Genomic DNA, 22,831 nt, shown 5'->3' with positions numbered 1-22,831 from the left:
CTTCAATTTCGGATATTCTTGATTAGAGGCTGAGAGTGTGCTTAAGTTCGTGAGTTTCTCCTTTCTTTTGTAACCGGTGAAGTATGGGCTATATATGTTATTTATAGGTGGTCTTAGATCTTAGATCCAAAAAGTATAAGAGGAATGAATTAGTGTATTACTGATACGGTTTTATTGCAAATGGTACTATTATACTGAAATTTTAACCAACTCTATATAGAATAAATGAAAAAACTCACACTCATATTAATTTTTCTTTTTATCGGCACTATAAATTAATTATAAAGGATTTACAACAGATTGTGTTACTGTTTTAAATCTCATTGGATACATTTGTAACCAACTTCATGTTGAAACTTCATTGGCAAGCTTCACTTCTCAATATGGGCCATTACTTTGAAATTTGAACAAAACAATTTTTCAATGCGTTACAAATGTCGCATAGTATTTATATATATATATCTTATATATAAAAATGAATCGCAAAATATGTTCCTAAGCGCATAACTCAACAACGCCTGGACCAATTTGGCCAAATCTTTTTTTAAAATGTTCGTTGAAGTTCAGGGATGGTTTTTACGGCGAGAAAAATTAGAATTATTGCTGGAAAAACCCTAAAAATAGCCCTTTTTGTTTGAATTTGTTTCGTGTATCAGTTGACAATTCATCTGTCATCTGTCAAAAGTCATCTGTAACAGACAACTTTTTTTTTTTAAATTTGATATGACTTGAACTCAAATCCTTTTAATCCGTACGAATTGTTTTATTTATTTAAAATTTTTTATTTGTTTAAAATTTAATTCAAATTTTAAATAAATAAAACAATTCGTACGGCTTAAAAGGATTTGAGTTCAAGTCATATCAAATTTAAAAAAAAAAGTTGTCTGTTACAGATGACTTTTGACAGATGACAGATGAATTGTCAAGTGATACACGAAACAAATTCGTATATCGTGTTTTGTGCAGAGTGTTTAGTTAGTTAGTGTTTGTTTAGTTCGTGATTAGTGAAAAAATAATTTATATTTGATATGCCTCCTATAAGACGAAGCAATTTAGGTAGAAGAACCAGAAATGCTATAAACCAAGCTAATTACCGATCTAATCGTACTGCACAAGAACGTGACGACGGAAATGAACGTGAAAGAATTCGGATATCACAAACGCGTGAAGCGCGAGCGCGACATTCAACTAATAATCGCGCAAGTTTGAATCCAGCTGCTTTCAGTTACGATGTGTCAATTGACTACAGTAACTACCAATGTGTTGTTATTGGTTCTATGAACTTGGTTTGCTCACACTGTAAGGCATTAAAATACAAAAACGATGCCAATGGATTGTGTTGCGCAAATGGTAAAGTGAAATTGATACAATTGGATCCACCACCAGAACCATTGTACTCATTGGTTTCAGGAATAGGAACAGATTCTATACACTTTTTGACACATATTCAACAATATAACAATTGCTTTCAAATGACTTCATTTGGGGCAACAAATGCAGTTCGGGAAAATTTTATGCCAACTTCCAAGGTATGTATTATAGCAGTTACTCATAATTATTTTAGCGAACAAAATTTTCTGTCACCAAAGTTAAGATGTGTTACTAATCTTCAATTTCTTAATCATTACGAAATATATCACTTAGTCATCATATTATATGGTGATTCAGTTTCAGTGACACTTTTATTATATTTTATATTTGATAGATATTAGTTAAAACTAAATATATACTTTTTAAGATCAAATATTATTTAAGTTTGATCATTGACAATCCATTAATTTATACCACACCATAATATTTTTTTTATTTACAGATACAAGGGCAAATATATCACAGAGCAGGTTCACTGTTACCAGTGTCAGATAGCGACAACAAATTCCTGCAAATTTATTTTATGGGCAATTCACCACAAGAAATTGATCTGCGTTGTGCACATAACAATTTAGTAAAAAGGTCTATTGTAGAACAATTACAAACTTTATTTCATCAACACAATCAATTGATTATATTGTTTAAAACTGCCCTGGATCTGATGCCATCCGATAATCACAAAATTGTAATCAGAGCTGATAAAACATCTGCAGGTCAACATACAAGGCGTTTTAATGCACCAACTATTGATGAAGTTGCTATCGTTGTAGTTGGAGAAAATTTGGAATCCCGTGATATTGTTTTACATCGTCGAAATTTTCAATTACAACATATAAAGGAAACACACCGCTCATATGATGCACTGCAATATCCCATTATATTTTGGCAAGGTGAAGATGGCTACGATTTATCAATAAAAATGATAAATCCCATTACAGGTAACTAAAATATTAGTTTAGCTATGGCGATAATATCTCAGTCACTATATTATGTATTTTAATTTTATATTTGAATGTTATTAAAACAAAATCTGTTTACAGGTTCTGAAACCAACAAAAAAGTCAGTTCAATGAACTATTATTCATACCGCCTAATGATTCGGGAAAATGCAGATAATCACATATTGAAATGTCGGCGATTATATCACAAATATGTTGATGACATGTATGTTAAAATTGAAACGGAGAGATTAACATTCATCAGGTTGAATCAAACCAAACTCCGATCTGAAGAGTATATTCACCTTCGAGATGCGATTAATACTGATGGAAATGCACAGAATGTCGGTCGGATGACTATTCTTCCAGCAACATACATCGGAAGCCCTCGGCATATGCACGAATATGCTCAAGATGCCATGTCGTATGTTCGTCATTATGGTACAGCAGATTTGTTCATCACATTTACATGCAATCCGCAATGGATAGAAATTAAGCAGGAGTTATTACCTGGGAAATCATCCATTGATCGTCATGATATTACAGCCAGAGTCTTTAGACAAAAGTTGAAATCTTTAATGAATTTCATCGTAAAACATAATGTGTTTGGTGAGACACGCTGCTGGATGTATTCTGTGGAGTGGCAGAAACGAGGATTGCCACATGCACACATTTTGATTTGGTTGGTTGAAAAGATAAGGCCAAATGAAGTTGATGCAGTGATATCAGCTGAAATCCCTAATGTACAAGTAGATCCTGGATTGCATGAGGTAGTTATCAAAAACATGATACATGGTCCCTGTGGAACTCTTAATCAAAATTCACCGTGTATGATGGATGGTAAATGTTCAAAACGATATCCACGGACATTAATATCGGAAACAATTACTGGTAATGACGGTTATCCATTGTATCGTCGCAGATCGACAGCAGACAATGGAAAATCAACAATTGTCAAATTAAATTAACAAGATATTGAAATAGATAATCGTTGGATTGTTCCATATTCACCCATTTTATCAAAGACATTCAAAGCACACATCAACGTTGAATCTTGCCATTCAGTGAAATCGATTAAATACATTTGCAAATATGTAACCAAAGGGAATGATATGGCTGTGATTGGAATTGGTGCAGAGAATTCTAATGATGAAGTTACCCAATACCAAATGGGCCGCTATGTCAGTAGTAATGAAGCAGTTTGGCGAATATTTTCTTTTCCTATTCATGAGAGACACCCTTCTGTTGTTCACTTAGCTGTGCATTTAGAAAATGGACAAAGAGTGTATTTTACAGCACAGAACGCAGTACAAAGAGCTGCTCAGCCACCATCTACTACATTAACCAGTTTTTTTGAGACATGCCAAAACGATGATTTCGCACAAACATTGCTATATTCTGAAATGCCAAAATATTATACCTGGAATCAATCCTCAAGGAGATTTATACGACGGAAACAAGGAAAACCAGTTCCAGGATATACAGATGTATATTCCACCGATGCGATTGGCCGGATTTATTCAGTACATCCAAGCAATGATGAATGTTTTTATTTACGACTGCTATTAGTCAATGTACGTGGCCCAACATCATTCCAACAGTTACGAACTGTTGATGGTGAATTGTGTGGATCCTACAGAGAAGCCTGTCAACGTTTGCAATTGCTTGAAAATGACGCTCATTGGGATCAAACTCTCAATGATGCTGTAATATCATCACACACTCATCAAATACGAACATTGTTTTCTATAATCATATCTACATGCTTCCCATCAAACCCAATTGATTTGTGGATGAAGTACAAAGATTATATGTGTGATGATATTTTGTATCAAATACGGAATAGAATGGGAAATCCAAATATACAAATCAGTGAAGAAATTTACAATGAAGCATTGATTTCAATTGAGGACATGTGCTTGATAAGGTCAAACAAACTATTAATTCAATTAGGCCTGACCGCGCCCAATCGTCCAATGCATGACGCTTTTAACCAAGAGTTGCATCGAGAAAGACTGTATGATCTCAACGCTTTGAAAGAATAAATTCAAACAAATCTTCCACTGTTAAATGAACAACAGAAGTATGTATGATGAAACTGGAGGGATTTATTTCTTAGATGCACCTGGTGGTACAGGAAAAACTTTTTTTATTTCATTAATATTAGCAACAATTCGCTCACAAAATAAAATTGCACTTGCACTCGCTTCGTCGGGAATCGCAGCAACTTTGCTTGAAGGTGGTCGAACAGCCCATTCAGCACTAAAATTGCCATTAAATATGCAAAGCAATGAAACTCCAACCTGCAACGTTTCGAAGAACTCTGCAATGGCAAAGGTTTTGCAGCAATGTAAATTGATTGTTTGGGATGAATGCACGATGGCACATAAAAAATCTTTGGAGGCTTTAGACAGAACCTTAAAAGATCTACGTAGCAATAATAACCGATTTGGTGGTGCAATGATTTTATTAGCAGGAGATTTTCGTCAAACATTGCCAGTGATTCCACGATCAACGCCAGCTGATGAACTCAATGCATGTCTAAAGTCCTCCAATTTGTGGAAACATGTTAAAGTACTTCATTTAAGCAAGAATATGCGTGTCGAGTTGCAAAATGACCAATCTGGAAACATATTCTCTAAACAACTCATTGACATTGGTAATGGCAAATTTCCTATAGACATGTTGACGGCTTGCTTTTGCTATGACTATAAACAAGTCCCAGGGGCAATCATTAAGTGTTTGTGGTATTAATCTAGAAAACCCATGTTTCTCACATGGTCAATTGTATGTTGCCTGTTCCCGTGTTGGAAAACCATCAGATTTGTTTATCTATGCGCCAGGTAATCAAACAAAAAACATCGTATACCACAAAGCAATATAATGATAATAATAATAATAATTATGATTCACATGATTAACAATAAAGCGATTACTTACTTTTCAATCCTTATATATGTTTTATTTAATTATTTTTTATTCACAACGCCCTATCACCAGGGTGATGGTTCTGTTCAGGAGAATTTTTTAAAATACGTAGGCACAAAAACTGCCACATTACAAATCTTTTTGACAGGACGAAGTCTGTCGGGTCAGCTAGTATATATATATATATATATATATATATATATATATATATATATATATATATATATATATAATTAATATATAAAATATAGCTTATAAAACTAGGATTCATCTATTTCAGCAGGTGAACACTGGTTTTGGCGTTCCAAAAACGGTTCTAAACAGTAAAAAAAAATTAAAGATGAAGATTTGAAAGCATTACCTGAAAAAATCATGAATGGGGATCGCTACCAACTACAATTGATATTTTTGAGCCAAGAACTGGGCGAAAATGACCGGAATACAAGTTAAGACACAAAATTGTTATTCTTCAGCATAAGCACATGTTGTAAAACCGGTAAAAACATACTTGAAAACGTTAAGATGGGAAGTGGTATTCCACCCACTGTATTCTCCAGGCCTTGCTGTATCTGATCAGTACTTGTTTCGATATATGAATCGGGATCTGTATGAGCAGTTCTTCAATTCTTATGAAGATATTCAAAAATTGGTCGATTTGTGGATAGCCTAAAAATATACGTCATTCTTTCGAGATGGAATCCGCAAATTGCCGAAAGATTGGAAAAAGTATCGGCTATCGATGTATATTTATAAGATATGCATTCAGGCCTAATAGTTTTTCTTTTTTGTAATGATAATGCTTGTTTGATGATATTTCAATAACGATGGATTAGTATTATAATCTAGATAACATAATATTTGTCACCTTCGAAGATGCCGAACAAAAAACATCTTTCTGAAAGTTTTTGAAAGAAAAAAAAAGGTTACTGAAAACTTGGTTTAAAAAATATAAGCATGTGACGTTAAAAAACAACTGATAAAAACTTAACTTTACTCTTAAGGACATGGAACTCTCAAATCTCAAACTACCTAGAGGACCAAAAAGTTCGACAATGAGTGAACAATTAATTGGAAGACTTATTAGGAAAACGGAACTTAAACTTTCAAGGAACTCTTAGGTAGTTTAGCAGTTGACTGTAAATGCCATTTCGAAGCGTTTCAATATCGCGGTTTCATTGATTACCAGGCAAAAAATAAGAGTTTTCAGGGGCGTTTTGTCGTATTGCGATAATCCTAAGTGTAGCCACTGGTTAGCCATCAATATGATTAAATTGAAGTTTATTAAAGAAAATCGTTTGAAACGAATACTGTAAGGGAAACAGATGTACAAGCAGAATAATAAATTATTTACAGGCTCAGCTGTGTAAAATCCACGAGAATCTATATGAGAATGGTATAGTTCCAGAGGACGTTTATTAACGCTAAGCTAAAAAGTTGTAGCAAAAACGTTGTAATTTTGTTAATGTACACAGTTTATTATAATAGTGCAATGTTATGTAATATTCAAAATATATCTGCAAATATTTGGTTTTACCTAAATTTATTACTAATGCACTAACCAGAAGTTCATAAAACTTATATGTGATTGTAAGTAAATTAAGAAGAGATTAGCAAATTTACTTAGAGTCTCATTTTTACCAACTATGGTTTTTCTCTGGTGGACTTACTCTTTAACGTGGCCACCCGATGGTCCTCGGCATTAAGTCTACCGACTGGCGAGTAACCCACTTGTATTATCACAGGAGACATCCAGTCATCTCCAGGCTGATTAGTGGCGTGACTGGGATCACTTATTTGTCGAATTTTGCACTCTTGTCTAATGAAAATCACAAATTTGAAACATTCACAAACATAAATTTACGACCATACCCGACCAGCATTCGAATCCGCAACTATCGTAACAGCAGGAGAACCGTCCTGTTGCCTTTACCACTGTGCCAACCAAGCGGGATTGTTTACTTGGAGGGGTCTTGATAGTTCTTAGTTAAGATCACAAATATGTTAAGAGTTCTTTTTTACAAATAAACATTGCGAAAAATTGGTTCTAAAATATAAACACACCAAACGTGTATTTTATTGCCGCGTGTGTAATAAATATTATACAGAGGAGGGGGTTGGGCTATTCTTAATTTTCCTTATATAGAGGGGGGCAAAAATTACCAAAAGTCGTCCTACGTAATACACAATAACACCTTTGTGTGTATAGTATTTGCGTAATTCCAAGCGACGTATGTTTTTGCGTTAAAAATGTTCAAATACATTCTAACCTTTACAGAGTGTGATATAATCCAATGAAAAGCGTCTGTAGAATTATAGCGACTATATATTAGTTTTAGTGATTGATAAAGAGTAGATAATTATTCATGTAACATATAAAGCATATCTGAATTATTTGATTTTAATATAATTTTAATATAAAAGTAATATGTCTAAGTAAAACCTATAATGCGCGGTGGAAATTATGCAACAGGAGGAATTTAGTGTTTTCTCAAACATTGTTCTATATATTAAATAAGAACAGTTTTACACCGCATTGTGAGCCGTGAAGACCCAAAACGTAGTCTTTGATATTTTACTGCCAACGCCAATAATGATATAATTTTTTTGTTATCAGATTAGAGAGAGGAAGAGAGGAAATCGTCTTACTGGCGTAAGTGGGATCATTTTCCTATCGGATTTTATACTTTGGCCTTTTGCACTATCACAATTATTAAAACATATATTAATGTAAGACCAACAGGATTCGAACCCACGACTATCGCCTTACAGTAACAGTCTTAGGGTAACAGTCTTTTGTCGCCTTAACCACTGACCCAATCTAACTGACAATATTTATTAATCGAATTCATTTGAGAATTAACGATTAAAAAGTAATAGAGTAATTTTTCACTATAATATTGGATTGTATCACATTATGGGTTAAAGATTAGGAGAAAATGAAGGAAAAATTTTTGACACCCTTTTACAAATATTTTTTTAAACATTTAAATACATTTTCTGTTAATCAACTTGCTATAATTGATATATACTGTAATAAACAATATTTTTTGAAATAATAAAATTGAAATACAAATATTCTTCTATGTATAAATAATTATAAAAATAACGCTTTAAATTTTAAATTAACACCACATCTACAATAGGTATGTATTAAAATAGAAATAGAGAAAACCCCTACTAAGTCCTAATGTTCTATCCTATCGTTTGCCCATCTCAATCGGCGATATACTAAATTGCCACTTCAATTTCGGATATACCTGATTAGCGCGACCCGATATGTGTTTGATTCCATCTGGATTCCGTTTCTGTTTCTGATTATTGGATATTAGAGAGAGTCTCGCTTAGTACGTTTTGAATTAATATGTTATATAAATCATCATTTCATAAAGTACGTTAATTAAGAAATTATAAATATCAATATAACTTTATCGTATAATATATTACATTAATATTAATTTATTTAATGATTTGTTACTATATATATGTATAATTTTCAATGGGATGTCAAAAGTATATATAAAATCATATCAAAAATAACAAAAGTTACACATTTTATAAGAATACAGTGTGTATTAAAACACTATTTTTAATAAATCGACTCGACTACGATATAGGATTATAATAGACGCTTCAGTTGCTTAATTATTTCTATCTATTATATTTTTGTTATATTTTTAGCGGTAAGGGTTTACTTGTATTCATTTAAAGACAACTCGGTTTCAACATTTTGGTTTCAATTTGGCCATTTATTAAGATAGATGCAGTCAATTACCCCTTTAGTGCTACATATTTTTATAGAGCTCATTTAGACTGATTTCCTTTACAAAAATATTACCAAATACAATATAATAAATGTTATGTATTATATATAAGGATTATTAGATTCAGTAAATATTTAAAGGTAAAAACTGAATTTATGACATTAAATATTAGGTAATAAATTAAGCATCAAATACAACAAAAAAGCTTGAATTTTTAAAACCAATTTACGTAAATCTTACTTATATTAGTTACTATAATTCCCTCACAATATAACATCCATTACACATATTAAAAATAACGAACATTTTACAATTACAACATTCAACAATATTCTTTTTTTATTTCCTTTTCATTTTCTCTGCAGAATTTGTTTAGTTTTTTTTCCGTGATACATTTTGTTGTTCTGGCCACCAGTAATGAATCATCATATTACATATTTTTTACAATTGGCTTATGTTTTTTTAATGTTTAGACTCATTCGACAATCAATAACTTGTCCATCATATTAACTATGATAAATTTATAGTTAAGGGCTATTATTATAGCTGGTGTTATTGTATACCAATGTTATATCGGCTCGGTAATATAATGATTATAATACATTCACAATAAACGGTTATCAGGTTAAAGAAAAATTCCTTCTTTAGTTTATGCTTTCATAAGTAGGAAATTTTTATACAGGAATATTTAAAATTATCGAATTTTTGTTAAAGGTTTATTACATGGTTACTTGTCAAAACTTTGTGTGTCCACACAACATGTCTAAAATTAATTCTTTATAAAATTATGTTAAATTTTTGTTGTCCTTTATGTTGAATCAGACAACAAGCAATTAATGATAAGTATGCTCATTATGTAATATTTTATACTTCTTTTTGATATTTTTGAAACATTAAAATGCAAGATATTGGTTCGGATTTTCTATTGTTATTTTTGAATTTAGCGTAACAAATGGCATGTGAATTAGTAAAAATTATTGATAAGTGTATACCTGGCTGATTTTTGTCATAGCATTAAAATATATTTATAAGATACTAAAAGTCCCCTCTAGTATACATATACTTTATATTATTTAACATAAATTATTATTATTACTCGTAATTACATAATTTTATTAGCAATAATATTGATATATTAATTATTACTTAATGTTGGCAATTGATTTATACAAACAATAGTATGAATATATTATATCGCTTTTAGAACTAAATTTATTTCTTAAGATTTCCAATAATACTAAAATAAAATATATAGACTGAGAGAGAAAACATTAAGATCTATAGAATAAAGACAGAATTAAGTAAAATTTTAAACTAATTTAAACATACCTAGATATTCTATTTTCTTCATTATCACTATTTCCGCGTTCTCTTTTCGTTTGATCTCCACCATCACATTTCACTACACTATGGTCCCCATTCATAACGCTCGCTACAAACGGCACCACACATCCTACCCCATTCTTGATGGTCTCGTCAGTTTTCGCGCAATTTTTCCGAACATCTTCCGCCTGGTAATTATTGTAAAAGTGTTGATAAAAACTCATCTTGTGAAAGTCGAAATAAAAAAAAAACTTTCGCCCCGCTTGCTCGATATACGCGCGCTAATGAATATCGTCGTCTTTCATCGGATCGTTGGTGCTAAAACGCCACTTCTGTTTCAGATATTCCTGATTAGAGAGCCTGGATATGCGTTTGAGTCCGTGTACATCCCGTTTCTGTTTTCGTCTATTGGCGACCGGGGTCGTTTCGAACGGTATGTATGGGCGGAGCTTACTATAAATGTCTGATGTTTTGACTTAAGTCATAGCTGAGGAAAATCATGTATACTTATATCTGTTTCTTAGGGATGAGAATAATGATATGTTGATTTTCTTATGTGGTAATTCTAAATGTTATTCTATTCTTAATCTACTTATTAAAAAGGCTAGACATATTTTTATTCCGCGCTTAATATCATTGTTATCGGTTGTTCAATAAGAGCAATCCATTTTAATTTCGAAATTGTCGAATACTATTAAGGGAGGGTCAATTAGGTTTAAACTATTGGTATTTATTTTTGATAAGAAAACCAGTAAGGAGAGTTGTAAATTTCATATATTATACTTTATTTATTTTTTACACACGATGGATATATAATTGTATAAGCTTTAAACAATGTTTATTTTTTCAATTTTTCTAGATTCAATTATTTGCCAGTACAATGGACCTTAAAAAACTATAAAATTAGAATTTCAGGTTAATATTAATATCTTTAGATTGATATCAATGAAAAGTTTTTACAGCATTACTTGTTTTAAAAGTACTACAAATAATAAATAGTATTTTACAGAACAAATAATATCATAACATGATAAATAACATCATGACATTGCAAGCGATACTTTTTAATATCACTTTGCTAGTCTCTAAGTAATGTTATTCATATTGAATATAAAAAGTTAAAAAGTCTTGTTTTAACCAAATGAAATTGATAATACATATTTATAATTTGTTGATTATAATTACTTTGATCACTTTTATATCGCAAAGAGAACATTACACAATATATAATACAAAATACAAATTTAAATTTTTTTCCACTTTTTAGATTACGATTCATATGATTGATATATTATATCATATCTGATTAATAAAACGGATGGAATGCGTCCTGCTGTTCATTTGCATGAAGATTTTGTAATATATATCCAAATGTTGTAATTTTTAATTAGTTAAGTCAATATTACTTGTTGCTATATCCCTTTTTATAATGATAGTTTTTTACTAAACTTAAACTCAATCTTATCATATGTTTTATAAACAATGGATATATCTCAGTCTAAGATTTCACCAAATTAAGTTCCAGTATATGACGTCCATTAGAGCTAGATGTTAATAAGTAGTAATAGTAATAAGATGTAGATTAAAGTAATAAGATTTTTGAAAAAGCTATACATATATTTCAAGATATATTTTTCGTATCTGGTGTATTATGTTTTACTATATTTATTTTAATGATTGTCCTATATTTGTACTCCTAATTAATTTTGTTAGACTTATGTAAATTGGTATTGAAGGTATAACTTACATTAGATGTTTGTGTGTATTTAGATCAATGTCAGTGCAAAGTGAGAATGCAAAGAATAAAGGTAAACAGCTGTTGAAGAATCAAACCGAATTTATCAGATAGTTTTGATATTTCTCTTAACGGACAATGGTAGATGAATCAAGTTATGCTGGATCCTTACATGCTAGGAAAAATATCCAAAAGGAAGGGACCTGTTTCAACAATGCGGTTTTATTGTTGACCAGGAAAAAAGATATTTTGCTGTGGCAAAAAAGCAATGAATTTGGCTAGGAGAATGATGCTACATTGTTGCACTCGAATAGGAAGTTATGTCGTGTCCAGCGTACTCATCAGACATAGCACTTTCTGATTAACATTTGTTCAGATCGATGTAGCACGCCTTGGATCGTACACGGTTTCAAAGTTCTGAAGAAGTGTAGATTGATAATTAAATTGCTACCAAACCAATATTGCATTTTCGACACACTATTGCCATGTTGCCAGAAAGATATTCTAAAGAAAGAAAAGTATTCTAAAGAGTTTTAATTGTCGGCTAATCTATATTCAGCTAATGTATTTGTATTTTCATAATTTATTTATAAGTTACATGGCTCACTGTTATGAAAATCAAGCTTGAGGCGCATGTTATTAGTTTATTAGTTTATATATCTAATTGATACTTTGTTGAATAATAATTTGTCACATATTTAGTAAGTCACTAATTTAGTAGTCACTAATTTAGTAAAGTATTACTATTTAATGCGGAATCCTATTCTGCAATTACTGAATTCGTTTTTGTTGTTAATTATTGATCGATTTAGCTTAAAAGCATTCTCACTCCCTCGTAGGGAAACATACAACGAACTAACCGCATAACCATATATATATATATATATATATATATATATATATATATATATATATATATATATATATATATATATATATATAGATATATATGTTATAATGCGGTTAATTACTGTTATAATTTTTTTTGGCACTGCTTTTTCGTTGTTCTTGTATATCACGGTATTTTTTTATTATGTTTTGTAATTTGTTGTTCGGGATGACAACATTAACTAGTATTACCATTTTTTCTTTTTGATTAACTATTATATCATCGGCCTCTGCCGGATTGAACTGGATTCCTTTTCCATGCTTCTATTTTATCTTTTTCTGTCTCAAAACGTTGTTCAATATTGTTTTCTTTTAGACGTAAAGGGTTCAAGTTATCAGCTTGGGATATTGCTCTGTGTAGCAGGGATGTTTAGAATTTTTTGATGAAATAGGAATTATTAATTTTTTATTTAATTTTTTTAATTTTTAGTTTTAATATGGTCGTATATGTTAAATGATCAAAAACATATTACATATGTTTCATTTTTCAAATACTGATAATAAAGTTGTAACATTTTGTTTCCTATTACCAATTTCCAAACAATCGATAAAACCTATAAATGTTCGAAGTGATCGATGAGCTTCTGGCGACGGCTGAGCGGTCACTCAGCAAACAAATCGGCTCAGCCAGGTTAATTAATTCGAGATTGTGTTTTACGACGGTAAAGCTGGAAATAAATTGAGCGCTTTACGTTATTGAACAAGCTAATACCTGAGTGAACCAACTGAACATAATTGGCGATAGGTAAAAATTGTTTTCTCGTTGTTTTTTCCATATTTATTATATACAGAAGTATATTATACTTCTTTCATTTAAGGTTTTTATCCTTACAAGCTTTGTTGTACAAAATATGTAATTATTGTATTTAATAAATATTATGTATAAACAAAGACACTTTTGATTTGAAAAGATTTGAGCGCAGTTATTTTACTCTAAAATATACCACGTATATCGGTAATTCGTTTTCGATTTTTGCTTAAGAAAACACGTTATTTAGAGTGGATATTTAAAATGTATTTATTAAAAGTATTTTCCATTTGATCTACACATCTCTCAAGCTCTTGAGCTAAAGCTTTCATCGAGCTATTTTTTAAACTCTTCGAAATGAACGTGCTACTGTAAGAGTGCTAAGTTTTCCATCCAAATAATTTTAACACTTCTTTGACTATGTGAAAGGGCGTGTTGCTATTTTCGATCAATACGCAGTTAGCATTCATTATTTGTTGTCACTAGCGATTACGACACCAATCTGGTAACACCATTTAGGGTATGGTTTTTAGATCATAGCGATATGGCCTTGCAGTCGATGGACTGGCTTCGCCAGGTTATAACCATGATTTTTTCGTTTAAGATTTTCGAAATAAATCCATTTTTCAGTACCATTTAGTATTGATTACAAAAATGACTCAACATAGTTTTGAAGAAACATTCTACCAACGATATTTTTATTCTCTGGTTAGTTGTCAAGCAATCCATGTGGCACCCATCGAGATATCTCTCGTTTCTCCCCCATCGCTTGCAATCGTTCATAAATTTCGATATTGTTCACATTCAACTTTTATGCCAATTGTTTTGAGTGAGTGTTGTGTTTTTTTGTCCAATAACATGACTTGAATGTTTAAATGGGCAAATTGGAATTGTCGAAATCCGGTTTCACATATTTCTGTGGCTGGAGTATGCTAAACGTATCTACCAACATACGATGATCTTCAGCGGCTTTTTTTTTATTAAATAAGTAAATTAATGTATGTTTCCAAGAAAAAAAATTTAAAAAAAAACAAGAAAAGAATTTGTGTAATTTTGAAGCTAACGTTAGTAGAATAAAATGAGATACGTGTCAAATAATTCTATACTTATTACTAGCTAATGATATATAGTTTATCTTATAAAACAACCAATGTACGACATCAACATATATCGCAACGTTGTCGCGTCTAATTGCACTTTTGTTTGACAACGTTTGCCGGTTTATAACCTCTAATTGCAATCACTAACGTTTTGAAGAATGTTGTAGACATTTGACAACAAGGTCGATTAATTCCATTACATGTTCCGACGCATCTCATAGCATTCTATCTGTTTTAACTAGGTTAAAATGAAAAGGAAAAATCCGCTTCGAGTTTGAAACGAATTGTAGATTTTTACAAACTGCAAAAGCTGATTTATTGGAACGTTTATAGATGGTATACATTTCATTCTTGGTTTTCGCCTTAGTCTAAGTCTTTCGTCCATTCCTATCTATAAGATAATGATCACTTTTGACTCCAATATTTAGCATTAAAATCCTGTTTTAGCTAACTATTTGATGAGGCTTATTATTGTTTATCCATATTTGATTCTAAATCTGTTGGTCACTTCAAAACATTTGTGAAATGTCTGTTAGTATTACTATCCAACTGGTGGGTACCAGCGAGTGAAGTAAGGATTTTTCAGGAAGGCGCTTCCAATGAAGCTTTAACAAATTACAACGAGACTCTAAGGGGTATTTCTGAGTATTGATCCTAAATGGTATTCCAGTTTGTTTGGTGTTAATCTAGCTTTAACTAGTTAGTTCTTAACTAGTTAATTTTTTGCAAACTTTTTTATGTTTTTGGTCCAAGTAACTGATAGTCTTCTCATGTTACAGTTATCATTGCGTGGCCTTCACTTAACCAGAATCAAATTATTTATCAAAAAATGAAGAAAGGTTGCTATTGGATTGGCGATAATTCAGTGGTGGCTAAAAGTATTCCTTGGCATAGTTAAGTAAAATTCGGACAAAAAGCAATACCGCTGAAGCTGTGTGTCACAAAAGGTGGATTTAAGGTACTCCTAGCCAAAACCTATTACAATTACCTAACATCCCTACTTACTAAATACTCCCAACCTACGTATTCCTGGTTCAAGCATAGTAGTTCTTAGTGTAAGGCTATGGGGGTGGGGGACTAAAGTTGCTGTGAACTAAATTGATATAATGAAATTGATATAAAATGTTGACAAACGCTTGCAGTTCAGGGTGTATGAGCCCCAAAGGCGGATTACTTTATTTCACTTTCTCAGCAGTAGCCTATTTGAAAGCCACCAAATTTTGAAAAAACCTTCCAGTTTTTATCATGAAAATTTCAGTGAAAACAATGTTATTCACAACATCTTTAAAAGCATGCATAATTATCAAGCCGTCCAGAGAGGAGTTCGGCCACCATTTGGAAGTTAACCTTAACACAAATTTAGAAAAATATAAATATTCCATTTAAATGTTGAATAAGTTTTCGCCCCTTCACAAGGACTGATTAGAATACATACATCACAACATATATCTATTATATAAAACATTTTTATAAAAATCATACATAATTCTTATAGTTATTTATGGCTACCTTGCTCCATACGTTATTATATGTTGTTTGACACAGCACATATTTGTATAATCATTTTCATACAGTTGCATATAGTTTATTACTTTTTTATATAGTATATAACATCAAACAGATGACAAACATCCTTTTGATATTGCTTCATAACAATAATTTTAACATGATATATTTGAGTAAATGATGAATGTTTAATTATATTTATTATTATATTGTTGTTTATGTTATTATATTTATATATATTGTTATTGTTTATTAATTATATTTCATAATGTTGGGTTAATGCTTCATTAATTTTATTTACGCATTTTATTAACGCATAATCTAATGTAGAGACCAAGCATTTTTGATAATTAGATGAAGCTTTTAATTTATAGCTTCTGTTAAGTTTGCAGTGATTTTCAAAGTTTACAATCAATAAATCATTTTTTAAACCATTAAAAATGTATTTAATTCTAATTTTATCCCTTGTTTACATAACTAAAAATAGATTTTTCCTATGATGTGTTTTTATCTATTTATTTCTAAAAATATTTTTCAATTGTAACGAATGTAAATTCTACGCTAATAGTAGAGTTTCCAGATGATTTAATATTTATGTTTAAAAATAGACTAGCTTAATAGATGCGATCTAAAAATAACTTTCGCTCAATCGATTTTTTGTCATCTTTTTAATATATTAAATTCAATCTAGGTTGACGTAAGAACATATTTCAAAAAGTAAAAAAAGTTTGCTAGCTGTAATATTATAACGTAAATTATTAATAGCTATAAAAATGTGAAAAATTGAATATCGATATAATAAAATACTCTGAATAAAAATTGATGAGAAATATACAAGGTGTAAATTAAAACATAAAAATACTATTATAATATCAGCTTTGAAGATAATATATTCAGTTGGATTCTAATTAATGTTTTGCGTTGACAAGCTTAGAGACTAACTTGCTATATTTGGTAATTCACATGTAAACTATATGTTTTGCAAATAAAATTGAGCTATTATAGAATTTATATTTGAATGTCATTTCGATGCTGAATCTTTAGAAAGATCTTTCGCTTTAGCATAGGTATTGGGTAATTATAGGAATCATTTTCGAATTGTATAGAAAAATCGTGAAGAATTAAAATAAGCTAGACGCCATGATATTACCAATACGCTTTTCCAAACTAAGCCAAACAGTAAATCAGAGGAACTATACCTGTTATTTTGCATTTGACATTCGTTTACATTGCTCTAATAAATTTTCAGCAAGAAAGATAATACTGTATAATTCCTGAAATATTTAATATATTATAAATTGAGAGTTTAAAAATATCCTCGTAGATCAATAGACAGTATCTCCAAGAAATAATTAATTTAATGAACTAAAATTCAGATAATACCATTTGGAAATTCTATAACATGGATTACACTACGTTATTTCAGCGATCTAGAAATAATTGAAATAGATGCAAAAGCTGGCGTATTTTTGTAATTCTATTTCAAAATTATCAGAATAACGCCGATCGATCAATTATATATGTGCTGTTTCGATCGTTGAGTTGGTACCACATTTTTGTTTCACTGTAACTTTTGATATTTGTAAATGATGAACGGAAACAGGTGATTTGCACAAGCCTCTTTTGGATAAAGCTTCACACCATTAAGGGAATATCGTTAATAAATATTGAATAAAAAATGGTTGTTGGACGGAAGAAGTTCAGGGAAATACGATCGATGCATCAAATTTCCCAGAAAATTTGCTTCAATTTTTGTTGAATCGTTAAATAAAATGCATTTCATGAATGTGGACAAGCGTTATCAATAATGGAAGAAAACGCCTTTTCTGTTGATTAATTCTCAGGTTAATTTTTTTAGATACCTCACTCTATTATATCATTCATTATTGATAATAGAGGATCGAATTAATGGTTCAAGGAACTCCCGGCTCCTTCCACCAAACATTAAGCAAGGTTGTGCTTGGCGTTAATATGAGTCTTCTAACCGTATGTGGAGTTCCTCTAGATATCTACCACGATTTTTTCGCATATTATTGTAGTACATGATTCAAATATTACATCTTAGTCATTCATAAAGACTATTTTATGATAAATGTCTAGTTCGGTAATGATATCGATAAATTGAATATGTCAGGCTATCTTGATATTTTAAAGAATATCACCTTTTTAGCGAGGTTCATCCTTAATATTTCCAGAATTTAACAAAAACTAATTATTAGCTCATTCTCGTTCATTTTAGTCATCACAAAAAACACCACAACACTTTCGCTGACTTTCGGCAGCAAAGGCAAATATAAGGAAAATGAACCGATATATCTATTTTCAAAACCCATTGATATCTAACAGGGTAAATAAATTATACTGCTCATTGCCTTTGCCTTGAAATCTAGATAACTCAAAAACTGATAATTGATACTGATAACTGATAACTGAAAACTGAAATTAGAGGTGAATAATGTGTACATATGATTAGTTTTAATGTGCAGTCCTAAGTGATTTTGGCAGGTTATATTAGTAATAATTAGTGAATATAGTAAGCATTGATTATAGTCATTAGAAATATAATGTTTTTAGAATGGACATAGAAGTAAATCTAAAACATTTCAGACAAATAATGTCACATGTTAAACTTGGTAAACTATCCAGATCAGTTGTATCAGTATCCATTCTGTTGAACTGAATATGTTTGGTCTATTTTTGTTGGAATAAAAAAGTGAGGTTATGAACTGCAAGTGTTAAAGGAGACCATAACTCGATAACACATGATCATGGTTTTTGTGAAGATTGCGGAGAGTAAGTTAATAACGTTCTGCTCTAAAGCCGATTTCATGTTTTGTCCAAAAGAGCAGAAAAAATGATAGCTATATATGTAACAGAAAATGTTGTACAGCTGAAAAGCATAATTTGCTTTTTGGAATTCGAACAATTTAGTTCCTAGAGTAAAGACTGGCATCGGTCATTTAATGGAGAATAATTTTATGTGAAAAATAGGGAAATATATAATATAAATAATATATTTAATAAGAAAAGTCACATCATCATAGTGGAGAAATCATAGCTTGAGAAGCATAGCTTGATTCGTCTGTGATTTGGACAAAAATAAATTAGACCGAACTGTGATGATATTCGATGATGAAAATAGGGCTAACTCAATAGCCATTTATGATAAAAAGAGATAAACATGTTATATTACTTATATTTGTTTAAAGGATAAAGAAATTTCCTATCCATCCGCCTTATCTACTTAAGTATATTGTTTTCTTCTTAATTGCTAATAAACTATCTACACAGCATAAGTGCAGGTTTCTTAGAATAGCAAGAGAGAAAATAATAAATATATGATCATAAGAAAATCGGAAAATAGTGTAAAGATCGTATTGCTACAATATGTGTAAGGATGAGTTTTCACGTGATTTTTCACTACGAATGTAATTTAAGATATTATATTGTATTTAAGTTATACTACATAAAGCATTATATTGCATAAATATACTTCAATAAATAATATTGATTTTAAAAATCCTTTATCAGTATGATGATATTCAATTTATTGGGCACTTTGAACTCCGATACTGATAATTCAATTTAAAAATTGACCATTTATGGAGATTTATGGAGTAGTAAATAATTGCCCTGAAAGGTTTTCTGAACTTTGGCCCTGATATGTCAATAAGAGAATGAACCTTTTGGTAAACTAGATGCTGATGTATGTATGTTGATATATTTTATTATTTAAAGTGGTAAAAGTTGCTTAAGTTGATTAATGAATTCAAGTTTTTTTTGACCACAAGTTGTACTTATTTTGAATTAAAAATAAAATAATATTCGTAAAGTAAAGATAATGATACTATTTTTATGACTTATTTCATAATATTTCAAACATTATTACACGATAAATGTTGGGTAACATTGTAGTATATAATGGGTATTGTACGAATTTCTATATTTATTTTATTGCGCATGGGTTTAGATGCGGTTGGTATAAAATGAAATTGTAGCCAAGCAATAAATATGCCGGTTTTTAACAACGAATGCACGTTAAATGTCTTAACTTAGCCGCCAGAAATAAATAGATATTGCCACAAAGTAAATTAACGTTTTCGAGCCAGTATATTTACTATAAAATCGAGTATTCCTGTAAAATATGTTCGGGCCTGGTCCAGTTGACGCGGACAAATCGACGTCGTTTAGACATTTTTTTGGGCATCGAGCCCATTGGAGGACGGCTCTCACGTGGGCGGAGTCGGACCTGGCTTTGAGGCGAAAATGCGCCTTGTGGTGCAACTTTCGAAATCTGCTTTATAAAATATACGAGTGTTAGATGAAAATCTCGAGTTCATTTTCTATTAAAATTACTGTTTTCATATCCTGTATTAAACTCGAGCTGAATAATATTTTCAATTGATTTGAATATTGTAAATCAGGTTCTTATTTATGATACAATTAGTGTATTGAAGAATTATTAAATGTTTTGATGTTTCATGATTTAATTCTTAGATTATATATCAAGTATGGTAGTAAATTTTTTATTCCAGTTTGTTTCACGTTTGATACTAGTTTACTGTGTGGTATTGGCTGAGTTAGGTAACACCAACACAATATGATTAAATTCGATGGTGTTAAATTATCTTTACGTAAAATAACAGAAATCAATTCTGCATTATTGAGTTATTCCCTGTATACTAATGCTAATCATGGAACGCTCAAAGTTGCGTTTGTTACATTTGTTGTTTTTTGTTTGATATGAAGAAGTCTGCTGCCGAAGCTCATCAAACACTTTTAAAATCTTATTTTGGTGTTGTTATCATATCTTAATTGTTTTGGTTTTAACGATTTAAAAATGTGATTATGATCTCAATGAGAAACAATTGCCTTGTGAAATAAAAAAGCTCAAAGACAATTTGACGAAAACTCAAATTCTCAAATAATTTTTAGACAGCTTAGCGTTTGATGAGTGAATTGTTTGCAGACGGTTACATGTTATGGGAAAAAGCCAAAAGGAGTTAAATTGAAAAATACTGCACGAACTGACTGGAAATATAATTTTGATCCATTTTAGCATTGCAGAACTAGCGGACTTTTCCCTACTTCCTAGACTAAAAATAAGAGTTTTATATAGTGTCATGGCTTAGTTCAGAAGAACAATCCACGCTGATACTGAATCAGAATATCCATGACCATAAATACAGTCTTGATGTGTATATGGTGCGGATCAGAAAAGTATAGTATATTAGAAACTGATAAAATCGAATTAACATTTTAATTCAGTTGTCTGCTAACGTCAATTGTACAAAGTGAATCGCGTATTGTTGCAAAAACAAAAACCAGCAAGACTGAGTAACAAACTTCTTCTATGATAACTTTCGGTCACAACGTATTTTGGTTAAGATTTATTCGACTAATTTTTATCAATGTATGCCCTTTTAAAAGGTAAAATTTAATAAAAAAAATTAAAAATTATTTATCGTAAGTATAGATCTCTCTAATTTTCTCGATCTTCATGGACAACAAACTCTTTCAGATTAAGCTCATTTTCTTTACACTTATTAATTAAGCTTCCCTAATAAGTTTACTGTACATACTATAATAAAGTTTTACTGTACAAGGTTCTGGTCTTATTTGAATAGTTTCGAAGTAAGACGAAAATCTACCACTAGTTATGAGTCTACATACTCTATGGTACATCCAAACATTCCTATTCTTGAAAACCAGTAGTCCAAATGTAGCTGATTTTCCACACAAAACGCAAGCTATGTTTTTGAATAATTGGGTAGAGAGATTGAAGAAATCAGACACCTAGTAAATTAGTAACCGTGCTAGAAGTATAAACAATGAAGTGTAAAGATTAATAACTTTAATTAAAAATATGATAATAATTAGGTATGTATGTATATACAAAAAAGTAACAAATAATGATTATAACAGCAAATTAGGAACTCTACGCCTACACGTTGAAAAAACCCAAGCCTTCTGCGATCTAACGCCCCCGACAAAACTCTAAATGCTGCGGCATATGCCTTCAACTGCGGGTGCAGTGGGACGGGGACAATGCGCCGGGAGTAATTTCTAATTATATTAAGATATTGTAATTAGGTTAAGGATACAAAAATGTCTGTACAGCGTACAGTACAACTAGAAAAATAATGTTAAAAATATTTAAAGCAAAATACGAATAAAATTTTAAAATACAATAAAAATAAAATTATTATCATTTTTTTCATGAGCAACATAAACAGTTACCAGTTATATTGTTATAGATGTTGCTGAAAATTCAAGACTATCTAATTGAGGTGGAATGCATGACGCATACCTGGTCGCGGAGAATTGCCCGATACTGACGGGGATGTTGGATCGGGTTATGTGGGACTGCCTCGGGGCTTGCCAATACACTAAACCGAAACCGCCTCACAGTTGACCCCTGTGGATCACTACTGCTACTGCATTAAGTTCGGGCAGCCTTTATTGGGCATGAGGACCCGGCGATTCTATTAATTCGCGAACTTGAGTTAACACACAACTGGATACTGTCGTGT

The 22,831-nt window shown here is 30.9% G+C and overlaps 3 protein-coding genes across 4 annotated transcripts in view; 2 read left to right on the top strand and 1 right to left on the bottom strand.

Annotated features, from left to right (window-relative positions):
• The window catches only part of nau (myogenic-determination protein nautilus), a 162,793-nt gene extending 152,075 nt beyond the window's left edge, over positions 1-10,718 (bottom strand). For both annotated transcript variants that reach the window (XM_076399100.1, XM_076399101.1), the window contains exon 1: positions 10,328-10,718. In XM_076399100.1, the coding sequence (XP_076255215.1) occupies positions 10,328-10,545 (218 nt within the window). In that variant the 5' untranslated portion in view covers positions 10,546-10,718. The remainder of the gene's footprint in view (positions 1-10,327) is intronic.
• Positions 1,789-3,383, top strand: LOC143193125 (uncharacterized). The gene is made up of 2 exons (XM_076399098.1): positions 1,789-2,309; positions 2,412-3,383. Exons 1-2 carry the CDS (start codon positions 1,895-1,897, stop codon positions 3,275-3,277), a joined length of 1,281 nt encoding a protein of 426 aa, XP_076255213.1. The 5' UTR covers positions 1,789-1,894; the 3' UTR covers positions 3,278-3,383.
• On the top strand, positions 3,329-4,522 carry LOC143193126 (uncharacterized). Its single transcript, XM_076399099.1, has 2 exons — positions 3,329-4,392; positions 4,429-4,522. Exon 1 carries the CDS (start codon positions 3,422-3,424, stop codon positions 4,352-4,354), a length of 933 nt encoding a protein of 310 aa, XP_076255214.1. The 5' UTR covers positions 3,329-3,421; the 3' UTR covers positions 4,355-4,392; positions 4,429-4,522.
• Positions 10,719-22,831: the final 12,113 nt, after the last annotated feature.

The sequence above is a fragment of the Rhynchophorus ferrugineus genome, unplaced genomic scaffold (assembly GCF_030347505.1).
Source record: "Rhynchophorus ferrugineus isolate W39M unplaced genomic scaffold, kcgeb_rfMv2 rfM3, whole genome shotgun sequence".
Lineage (NCBI taxonomy): Eukaryota > Metazoa > Arthropoda > Insecta > Coleoptera > Curculionidae > Rhynchophorus > Rhynchophorus ferrugineus.
The sequence above is the reverse complement of the archived record's forward strand: the minus strand, read 5'-3'. Positions and strand labels throughout refer to the sequence as shown.